This window comes from Leptonychotes weddellii, chromosome 16, assembly GCF_054177405.1.
Source record: "Leptonychotes weddellii isolate Sample4059 chromosome 16, ASM5417740v2, whole genome shotgun sequence".
Taxonomy (NCBI): Eukaryota; Metazoa; Chordata; class Mammalia; order Carnivora; family Phocidae; genus Leptonychotes; species Leptonychotes weddellii.
The window spans coordinates 44,173,037-44,184,289 of NC_138384.1; the positions used below are offsets into that span (position 1 = coordinate 44,173,037).

General features: G+C 53.2%; 1 protein-coding gene and 1 non-coding gene across 5 annotated transcripts in view; both read right to left on the minus strand.

The window, feature by feature from the left end:
* Window positions 1–11,253, minus strand: part of PRKD2 (protein kinase D2) — a 34,166-nt gene that overhangs the window by 12,162 nt on the left and 10,751 nt on the right. For all 4 annotated transcript variants that reach the window (XM_081807156.1, XM_081807157.1, XM_081807154.1 and 1 more), the window contains exons 5-14: window positions 10,078–10,232; window positions 9,744–9,966; window positions 8,508–8,585; window positions 8,278–8,431; window positions 5,251–5,368; window positions 4,402–4,479; window positions 2,879–3,137; window positions 1,284–1,336; window positions 1,081–1,153; window positions 463–569 (exon numbers count right to left, since the gene is read on the minus strand). In XM_081807156.1, coding sequence (XP_081663282.1) covers window positions 463–569; window positions 1,081–1,153; window positions 1,284–1,336; window positions 2,879–3,137; window positions 4,402–4,479; window positions 5,251–5,368; window positions 8,278–8,431; window positions 8,508–8,585; window positions 9,744–9,966; window positions 10,078–10,232 — 1,298 coding nt within the window. The remainder of the gene's footprint in view (window positions 1–462; window positions 570–1,080; window positions 1,154–1,283; window positions 1,337–2,878; window positions 3,138–4,401; window positions 4,480–5,250; window positions 5,369–8,277; window positions 8,432–8,507; window positions 8,586–9,743; window positions 9,967–10,077; window positions 10,233–11,253) is intronic.
* Window positions 10,637–10,743, minus strand: LOC115936601 (U6 spliceosomal RNA). The gene has a single exon (XR_004072012.1). It is a non-coding gene; the product is annotated as a U6 spliceosomal RNA (small nuclear RNA).

An 11,253-nucleotide genomic window follows, 5' to 3' on the forward strand; every position in this document is an offset into this window, starting at 1 on the left:
CCCAAACCCTGCCTGGCCTAACCCCATTTCTACCCCCCAGGTCCCCACCTAGCTTCCTCCCTGGGCTCCAGGCTCCAGTCCCACCACTTTCCACCCACCCTCCGGGGGCAAGCCTGCGAGATCTTCCTAAAGTACATACTCAACGCTATCCCCTTCTTGCTCAACATCTTTCCATGGCTCCCCAGTATCCTCAGGAGAAAATCCATAGGGTGTGACCCCACCTTCCTCCCTGCCCTCACCTCCCACCACCTCCCCACACATAAACCATCTAGTAACCTCGAACTTCAAATTCCTAGAAGACTTCATGTTCCCTCTCACCTCTAGACCTTTCTTTGCACAAGCTGGTCCCTCTGCTCAGAATACCTTTCCACCCCTTCAGTCTCAACATGCATGTTCCCTCCTCCAGGAAGCCTTCCCTGACCACCCCCAGCCTGGGTCCATTGGCCCGAGCCTGGTGGTCACCTGCAGAATGGCCACTTCGTTCCGGAGCTGGCTCTCCTGCTTGGTGGGGAAACGCAGTTTGTCAATGACCTTGACTGCCACGTCCCGGCCTGTCTTCCGGTGCTTTCCTGGGCAGGGGGTAGGGAGACTGGGGATGAAGGGAGCAAGACCTTCCAGTCCTGGTAAGAGGAACACCCCACCACCACCACCACCACAAAGACACAGGCATAGTTGAACAAAGGTGGGCAGAAGGCCATCAGGGTGGCTCTGAGGGGTTTCCAGGAGGCATGTGAGGGGCGGGGGACCTTGGGAATAAAAGCTTTGGAATGAAGAAGGTAAAAGACAAGAGCTCTGAGGAAGGAAATCTATCACATGGGAAACTAGATTTATAACCAATCAGAACCTAGGAACTAGCTCTGTGGCCAATCAGAGTGAAGAATTCGCTCTCCCTATTAAGAAGGGGAGAAAGTCCATTGGCTTTTTCCAGTAAGAAAAGGAGAAGCTGCATCCATCTGCTTCGAGGATTTAGCTTTCTAAGTCAACTAGAACAGGAAGTGAGCATGCAGCCAATCACACAGGAAGGTCTGGAGCCCAGGAACCCCCAGGACCCCCTCTGGATTAGCTCAGAAGCATCCATACCTCCATAGACCACTCCAAACTGCCCGGAGCCCAGCACCTCATCCGGGAAGATCTGATAGACAGTGGCGATGTCCTGCATGGCGGGGATGGGGAGGGTCAAGGGGGCAAATGGAGATGGGGTGTTGGGGAGACTAGGAAGGGCAGGAGGCTGCGTGGGAGGCAGAGGACATCCTTGGGACCATGGGGTGTGGGCAGGGTCTCACCACGTTCTCTCGGATCTGGCTGTTAGACACGGAGATGCTCAGAGAAGCTTGTCCTGGGAAGAGTGGAGAGGTGGAGGTGAGGGGACCCCGGGCTCAGGATTATCTTCACCCAGAGACAGCCCCTGGAGCCACACCACCCGGATTCGAAGCCAGGGGATCCTGTGCAGCTCTGGGCCACTGACTTGTCCATTATGAACCTGTTTCCCCATCTAGAGAATGGGGATAACAGGTGCTCCCTCCTAGGGCCAGTGGGAGAAGTAAACAAGATAGGCCGAGGGGGCTCAAGAAGTGTCAGGAATGATTTCACTGAGCATTGTACCCCAAAATCTCAGGGCCAAGGGAAGCACGCTGATCCCATTTTACGGAGGAGGACACTGAGGCTCTCTCAGCGGGATAGCCCAAACTGATTGCAACATACATCTCCCCTCGCCACCGCCGAACTTGCCACCCTACCACTCAACCAGAGCCAGACACTTCCTAAGTTCTGACCCTTCTGCCATTTGAACACCTGCCCCCTTCCCATTCCAGGCCTGGCCCCTCATCCTCCTCCCTGGTCTGTCTGCCCCTGTTCTGCTCTCTCCTATTCACCAGCACAAACCTGAGTCTGTCCTTCCCCTGCTCCAAACTCTGCCATGGCTCCCCAGCACACTCAGGAGGAAGCCCAAGCCCCTTCAATGGCCTCACAGGCATTGGTCCCTCATTTACCTTTTTGACTTCAAGCCCTACCATGCTGGGGTGTCCTCCCGACACCCTGGCCTCCTTGCTGGGCCTCCTTGCTGGGCCAAGTCCCCTCCTATCTCCTGCCTTTGTACTTGCTGTTCCCTCTGCCAGGAACGTGCATCCCTTCCGCTGGACTTAGTTAAATCCTCCTCCTCACTCACTCTCAGCTCAAACTTCACTCCTGGGGCCACGTCACGTTCTACATTACACTTGTCATTCCCGCAGGATGATCTGATGAGTGTCTGTCACTCACACTGGATTATGAGCTCCAGAAGGCAGGAGCCTGGGACTTTCTGATCATCTTCTGCCTCTGCTTGAAATATTTCCCATCTGCATTCCCCTCTCTCAGCCCTCCTCAGCTTCCAGGTCTCAGCTCAGATGTTGCCGCATCCAGGAAGCCCTCCTAGATACCCAGGCTGGATCGTCTATCCCCTCTGAGCTCCCACAGCCCTCTGGCTCCCCTGTCCCAGCCCTGCCCACTCTGGGTTGTCACTGCTTGGGGACAGGTCTGTCTCCCTTACTGGACTGTGAGCCCTGTGAGGGCAGGTCCTGGGCTGTCTTGGTGACAGCTATGTCCCCAGCATTGCCCAGCACAAGATGGGGATGGGGAAGTAAATATCTGAATGAAATACTCTGAACTCACAATCTGGAGGAGTTGTCACCACCTGGGACAAGACTCAGAAAAGGGAAGTGACATGCCCAAGGCCACACATCAGGTCTGGGGCTTAATGGAGATTTGGACTCAGGCCAGCTGAGTCCAGAATCCACATTCTCCACTGTGCCATTCCCTGCCTTCTTCCTGGCTCTTCCTTTCCCTGGGACCCCACGCAAGCCCTCCCAGACCCATCCTCTCAGGGCCCAGGGTGGGGACTTACTGTGGGGTGTGTGGCCTGGGGCGCTGGGTGCGTCCTGGAGTATGACTGGCATCAGAGCCTGGCGGATGGCCGTTTCCCAGCCCCGGGCAGCCTCAGCCCCCTGCCCACTAGGCCCCCCTGGGGCCCCGCCAGGCGTCTCGCCCACAAAGTAGGTGACATTGGCAGTGACGATCTCGAAGCAGTGGGGGTTGGTGCCTGGTGGCACAAGGCTGAAGTTCTGGGCAGGCTCCACGGTGAGGATTTCTGACAATGGAATTTCCTGGCAGGACAAAGAACCAGCACCAATGAGGATGCCAGGCAGATCCTGGGGCTCCCCATTTACTCAGAAGAGCATATAGAATCTAGTATCTGTGGGAAAGGGCCTGATTTGCATAGAGTAGTCAGAAAAGGCCTCCTGGCAGAAGTTACATGAAGCAAGAGATCAGAAAGGTAAGATGAGGCCAACTGGTGGAGGATGGTGGAAACAGCATGTGCAAAGGCCCTGAGGTGGGAAAGGCTGGTATTCAAGGGACATGCTCTATTCCCATCACATTCTCTATTCACATCACACACAGGAGGTGTGCCATGTTTGGTGAACAAATGAAATTAGGCCCTGAGGGGCCTCATGGGCCACAGAGAGGAACCTGGGCTTTGTCTCCAGGGCCGTGGGGAACCATGGAAAGGTTTAGAGCAAGGCAGGGGGAGGTCTCTGGCTGTGTGCGGAGGGTGGACGGGAAAGGATGGGACTGAGACAGGAGACCAAAAAGGAGGCTGAGAGGGCCAGGGGGAGGGGAGGGGACGGGGAGAGAAGGTGCAGGGTCTGTGTGGAGTGAAAAGAGCGTGCTTTGAAAAGTGTTGGAAGAGAAAGTATGTGTGTGGGGGGCACATTTGCAGAAGGGGGAGAAAAGAATTAAAATAACGAAAGACTGAAACAGGGACAGACTGACATAGCTAATAAAAGCAGATGACAGAGACATGGTGGGGACAGCATCCTAGTGTGGCCGAGAATACAGAAGGATGAGAAGGCACCCCCCCATGGGAAGCCGCTCCAGAGCAGGTAACCCCGAGGCATCCGAGTTTTATTTTAAGGGCAAAGGGAGGGTTCTGACGGTTTTCTCAGCTCCTCTGGCTGCTATGTGGGACAAGGCTGTGGGGGCAAGTGCAGAAGCAAGGACCCAGGAGGGGACAGCCCAGAGCACAGTGGGGCCATGGCGGGTGGTGAGGGATACTGATAAATGATCCAATACTTCATTTTAAAGTAGTAATGGTAACAGGGAGCTCCACACAAGCCAGGCCCCTAAGCTAACCGCTTCGAGGAGGTGATCGCTGAATTAGGGCAGCAGCCCTGAGGCGAGGACTAGTCTTTGAGGCCTTTTACAGGTGCCAGACGGGAGGCGCAGAGAGGTGAGGTAAGCCGCCCGGGTTCCCCAGCTGGAAAGTGGTGGGGCCGGGCAGGCCCATTTGCTGATGACCTGCAAGCAGGCAAGCAACTGGGAGAGGAGTGGGAGGAGGAGGTTGGGGGAGCTGGGGGCCGGAAGGCCCACCTTGTAGTATCTGTTGGTCGTGTTGTTCTGGAAGAGCGTGATGCACTTGCAGTCCAGGCGCCAATAGTGCCGCTTCCTCTGTTGGAAGAGGTGCTCCAGGTGAGGTGGTCCGCCCTTGGCGCGGCTGGGGCTGGGGCTCCAGGTCTTCCCGGAGCCAAACTCCGCCCTTAAGCCTAGCCCCGCCCCCATAAGGCCACACCCCTTCCATCTCTCGTCACCCACCCCTCTAATTCTAGCTCCGCCTCCACCAAGGCCCCGCCCATCCCTAACTCCAGCTCCACCCCCACCTCTTTCCTTTCTCAGATGGATCCCGCCCCTCCTGCCTTAGCTCCGGCTCCACTCACCTTGCCCCGCCCCATAACCCCCCTCCAACTTCAGGTCAGCCTCCAGCCACGCTCCTCTGCCCCTAAACCAGCCCCACCCCTATCTCCTACCTGCCCAGACCCTGGCCCCGCCACTATAAGCCCTCCCCCGCCTCCCTCCCAACTTCGCCCCACCTGGCCCCACCCTGTATCACACCCCCACTTAATTACCTCCAGTTAGGCCTCTAGCCCGGCCCAGCACCCCCTGATCCCATCCTCTATAACCTGAACCCTTCTCGCTCCCTACCCTAACTTCAGCTTCCCCATTCCTGGTCCCACTCTTCCCCTGACCTTGTCCTTAGCCCCGCCTCTTCCCTGACTCCTGCCCTGCCCCTTCGCCCTCCCTTAGAACCCATCCCTCTAAGTCTAGCTCCGCCTCCAGATAGGCCCCGCCCACCATACCCCCACCAGCCCCGCCTCCTCAAGCGGAGTTTGCCCCTCCCCTAACTCTAGCTCCGCCCCACATCGCCCCACCCCGCCCTCTCACCAGCGTGTCCTTGTTGCTGTAATGAACCACCCAACCCTCGCGCAGGGTGGTGCTAGATTTCCGCGTCGTGTGTCGCACCGACTGCACCACCCTCATTAGGGGGATGTACCCCAAGGAGCTGAGAGGGAGGGGGAGAGGAAGAGGTGAGAGTTTACAAGTGGAAAATACCCATTAGCAATCGGGGCTGCAGGGCGCATCTCTGGGCAGCCAGGAGTTGGGGTTTTTTTGGGCCACATTTCTGTGGTTTCCACATTTCCCATAATGAGGAAGGGGACTCTTGAGAAGGCCACATTACAAGGCTGGGTTCCAAAGTCAGGCTGCCTGGCAAATCACCTAACCTCTGTGTACCTCGGTTTCTCCACCCAAAGGAGTTGCTGTGAGGAGTGAAAACCTTTCTTAGGCGTTTAGCACAATGCTTGGCACCCAGTGGGCCTCCGATAAGTGCTCATCAGTACTGAGCCCAGTGATTGTGGAGGCGGCTGTGGGACACGAGGCAAGCGACTCAACCTCTCTGTGCCTCATTGCCCTTTTCCAGTGCACATGCTATTATCACAGAGAGGAAATGAAGGCTGAGGGAGATTCACAAACTTGCTCAACTCCAGAACCAACCACCTCTTGATCCCTGCACTAAACAGGATTCGGTTGGCCTTGGCATTTCCCTTCACCTCTCTGAGACTTGGTTTCCTCATCTGTGAAATAGGCTGCCTCTCCCAACACCCCCACCCCACCCAAGTGAATCAAGACCCAGCTCTGACACCCACTTATTCTGTTACTAAACACTCCAGGAAAGACCTGGCATACCCATCTCCCCTTTGGCCTGGTTTCCCATCCCCTTCCCCTTGCCCTCCCTGCTCCAGCCACACCAAGCTCAATGCTATTTCTGGAACATGCTTGGCCCTACCACAGGGCCTTTGCACCTGCGATTCCCTTTGCTTGGTAGGGAACCAAGCTATCTTCCACATGTCTCCTTTCCTCCCCTCCTTCAGATCTCTTCAAATGTCACCTCCTCGGAGAGGCTCCCTTTAATGACCCTAACTAAAATGGCATATCTTCATTTTCTGGCCCCTCTCATTGCTTTATTTTTATTTTTTTGATAGCAATCATCAATACCTGATGCTATGCATGCATTTATTACCTGTCTCCCCAACTAGAGTGTCTGCTCTATGAGGCCAGAGAGTTTCCCTGGTTTGGTTCACAGCTGTGTGCTTGGAAGTCCTAGAACCCAGCAGGTGCTCATTAAGTGTCTACTGATGGACCGTGGAAGTGGCTCACCCTCCTCCCCATGTTTACGTCTCCCTAACCCTGTGGGGTGAAGTCTCAGCTCCTTTCTTTTAGTAATTACTGGCTGAAGCCCCTGAGCTTCAATCTTCTAACCTAGGAATGCGTATAGTGATCCTTATGGTCCTTCTGAGGATTTAGTTCAAAAACAAATACTTATACATCAATGATGGTTTCAATCCACAGGTTACCCTTATTTATACATGTATTACTGTATTAATAGAATATACCAATAATAGTATATTAATATTATTCTAAAACATATGCAAAAAAGTGAAAACATCTAAAAGATGAGATTAAAAGTAAAGAGAAATGGAAATGCAAATATTTGTCCCCATTGCTCCGGAATGGATCACCTCCCACCCTCCGCACTTGGGGGATTCAAGAACAGAGTACCGGGGAGGATTCTCTCTCCATCATTTACAACCCAGCAAGCACTTGACCCGCATGATCTAATGGAATTCGAAAATCACCCCATGAGACAGGTGCTGTCATTGCCCTAGGAGGAAACTGAGGCTCAGGGAGACGTGATTCACCATGTAAGTGGCAGATCTGGGACCTAGCCCTGGTGCTCTCAGCCTCCAGTGCCCTGGGCTTCCCAAACCCCGCTGCCTTCCTGCCTCCTGGACACACAGGCATTCCACACCCATGCCTGAAGCCAGGCCCTGTCCTAGGCACCTGGAGAATGGACCTGACCTGACCTCTACCCACTGGATCCTTGCCATCAAGCACTTGAGCTTTTATGCTAGTAGAACTGAATCAATATGAATCCCATTTATAATTTAAAAATGTAAAATTAAGCAGGTTATTATTTTTCAGAGCTTCCATGCCAGAAGAAAGCCACTGCCCGTCAGGTCCTTGGGGATGGTTTTCCCTTTCCCCATTTTACAGACGGGAAGACTAAGGCACCGCAAGAGGAAGGGACTTGTTTAGGCCATACAAGTCAATCTGAGGCCAAAAGGGCTAAAAGAAAGTGGGTAGTTTTCCTTCCTTTCTAAGATTTGACTGCTCTGCGAGAAGAGCTAACACCCAGGCGCTATTTTAGGTACTTCATTCGTATTCATTCGCTTCGCCCTTACAACAGTCCTCAAAGGTAGGTCCTACTTTAGCCCCATCTTACTGATGAAGAAACTGAGGGCCCAGAGAGGTTAATCTCCTGCCAAAGGCCATATAGCCTCTGGTTCCAGATTCCCACGTTTTTACTCTTTGCTCTGTCACTTTGCAACACAGACTGTTTCTGGAAGGGCCTGCCAGCAGCTGATCCCAGTGACGTCCTCGGAGAGAGGAGCTAAGCAGCTGGGAGGCAGGGAAGCAGGAGGGTTTGACTATCCACCTTTTGAATGACTGGATTAGCAGTTCCGAAAAAGAAATATACTCTAAATTAAAATCTGCTTCTACGGGGCACTTGGGTGGCTCAGTCGTTAAGCATCTGCCTTCGGCTCAGGTCATGATCCCGGGGTCCTGGGATCGAGCCCCGCATCGGGCTCCCTGCTCTGCAGGGGACCTGCTTCTCCCTCTCCCACTCCTCCTGCTTGTGTTCCCTCTCTGGCTATGTCTCTCTCTGTCAAATAAATAAAAATTAAAAAATAATAAAATAAAATAAAATCTGCTTCTATGAAAACTTCCTAAAAATGTACATTTTTCAGGAAAAAGGTAAAATTTAAAAACAAAGTGTGGGTTTGGGAAATTTACAGGGGGACATCGACCCATTGTAGAGATAGGGCCTTCCCCAGAGGGTGCCCCGGGTACCTCTCGGCCTTGCCTCCCTCGCCTTCCTCCTCCTCACTGGCGTGGAGGGCATTTTCCGCATGGGAGCCCGGGATGACCCCAGAGTCGTCGGACTCATCCGTGAGGGAGCTCTTGTCAGCCTCGCTGAAATCGGTGGCCTCCTCCATCGGCACATCTAGGAGGACGGGGGCATCAGAGGGGCCTCCGCCCAGTCCCGCACCCCCCTTCTCACTCGGCCCACAGCCTCTCACCTCCATTGATGAGTGCTTCCCCTAAACAGTCGTTAGGGACGCGGGTGGCACAGCGCTTGTGACAGTTAAACTTGCAGTCTGGTATGAGGACAGGGAACAAGTGGACAGGTGGGAGGGGAGAGAGAGGTCACCTGTAAGGGTTGAACCTTGACTCCTAACCCCCAGACCCAAAAGATTCTGCTCTTGCCATTTGGAGCAGGAAACCTACCTGAACCTTCTCTGGTTGTCCGTCTTTGAGTCTAGAATAGTTGGGGCTGGGGAATTCCTTGTTGCGGGGGCCTGGTCTGTGCATATCATAGGTGTTTAGCAACCATCCCTGTCCTCTACCCACTAGATTCCAGTAGTACATCCCCGTATGATTATAGATTTTTTTTCTAGAGTTCTAAGACTCCAAATTTCAATGTTCAAGTGTCTAGAACTTGACACATCTATGATTCTACAGTTCTATGATTCTAGACTGCTAAGGCTCCTTGATGTCCAAGGTTTTAGGGTTTTCTATATCTAAACTCTAGACATCAGTGATTCTATAGTTCTACAATTCTGGACTGTGAAGCCTCCAGAATCTAATGATTCCAAGGTTCTAGGATTCCATACACCCTAGATTCTAGAATTGGATGACTCTAAATTTTTATGGATCTAGACATCCGGTATTCTAGAATCTGATAACCCAGAGTTCTGTACTCTAGATGTCTAGGACTCTAGGATTCCATGGTCCCAAGGGTTTATGATTCTAGACTTCTCAGGTTTGCATTTGATGTTTCTAAAGTTTCGATATTCTGAGATCCAGAATTCTTGAAGCCTATGATTCCAGTTCTATGGTTCTAGAATTCTCAAGTTCTACAGTTTTAGAAGCCCATGCTAAGTGGCTTATAGATCTAAATTTCTAAGGTTCTAGGATTCCAGAATTCCAAAGGTTCTAGAACACCAGGATTCAGGGCACTCTTCTCCTGAGGCCCTGTGCTCCTAAGGATCAGAATACTGGGATTCTTTCTTTCTTTCTTTTTTTAAGACTTTATTTTTAAGTCATCTCCACACCCAACATGGGACTCGAACTCAAAACCCCGAGATCTAGAGTCGCAGTCCCCACCGAGGGAGCCAGCCAGGTGCCCCCAGAGTACTGGGAGTCTTAGGTCCTGCCACGAGCCCAGGTGAGAGAGGTCCCAAGCCGCTGAACGAGTGTGTGTCTATGTCGGGGCCCTCTGACCCCGTCTGTCCCCCCCTGGGGGCCCCGCTGACCTTTGCACTGCAGGCCCTGGCGAAAGAGACCCTTGAGGAGTTTCTTGCAAGCCTGGCAGACGGTGGGCCGCGTGTAGCTGTGGATGAGGAACGTGTGCGGGACCTTCACCTTGGAGAGCAGCATCTTGTCCAGCTCGATCGGGCGGCCCGTGTAGGAGGAGGCCGAAGATGAGGAGGAGGATGACGGGGGGCGGCGAGGCAGGAGCTCGGTGGTACTACGGCTCTGCGGTCAGCAAGGATGGAGGGGACACATTAGTGCGCGGCCCCATGCCCGGGCCCTGTCGCCCGCCCCCCTTACCCCCGCCACCAGCCAGCCCGCTCCCCAGCCCCTCACCAGCTCATCAGCCATGCAGGGCAGGGACTCGGAGGTGCTGAGGCGCACAGAATGGCCACTGGCCAGAGACGTGGACGACAGGCGCCTCTTGCGGGCACCACTGCAGTTGTTGGGGATGCTGAAGGCACAGCGCTTGTGGTAGTTCAGTCCGCAGCCTGCGGGGGGCGCCAGACGATCAGAGACATACTTCCACCAGTCCTGGGCTCTAAAGCTCTGCCCCGCCCCTTTTCCCTTTTGGTAGATGAGGAATTCAGGAGAACCCCCTACGGGTGCCATTAAAGCCGACGAAAAACTACCTAAACCCAAATCGGGTAGAACCGCTACCGGCCTGGAAGGTTCTGGGCCACCAGGCAAAGAACCATGAGCAGGTGAGGTGCTTGCTGAGGACCCAGGAAATGTGGATTGGGTAGAGGCTGAAGGCGGCCACAACCACGTGACCAGTTGCACAAAGGAGGAGCGTACTGGCAATGACCGGTTCTTCCTTATATATAGGTGTACACCAAATATTTGTGTTTTCTTCCTTTTATCCCCCATCACCTAACACAATACTTACTATTTTTTTAATATGGAACGCTTTAGGAATGTGCGTATTGTCCTTGCGCAGGGACTATGCTACTCTTCTCCATATTGGCCCCATTTTAGTACATGCGCTGCCAAAGGGAGCACTGTACCGTATTTAAATTACAGGACATCGAAGGAAAAGAGTGAACAAGCATCCCCATCTTCCCGGGAAAGGGTTAGCATGTTTTCAGTTGTACTCGGGAGGGTTCTACCGTATCAGATGGAAGTATGACTTTATTGTCCTTTCTTTCCTAATTTATCATTTAAAAAAAAAAAAAATCCAAAATCCTCGTCCGTGAAAGAATCAGGCTCAGCTTGCTGTTTTCCTAGCGGGCTTCCTGAACCCTTGCTCCCATACATCTCCAGAGATTCCAAATGATTCCAGGATGGTGCCCTGTTCAGGAGTGAAGAATGTTCCTCCAGCCCTTGGAAGCTTCTTTGGGACCGCCTCATGAAGGCTGTCTTCTGGTAGCCTGGCTGTCAAAGGCTTTCCCGAAGGCGGTGCTATGACAAGAGCTTTGGGATGGGAAATGGCCTTTGAGAACAGGAAACACTTCCCAGCGCCGGCCTTTGCTCACTCAGGTGCTTCATGGCATTTCAAAATCTCATCCGTGA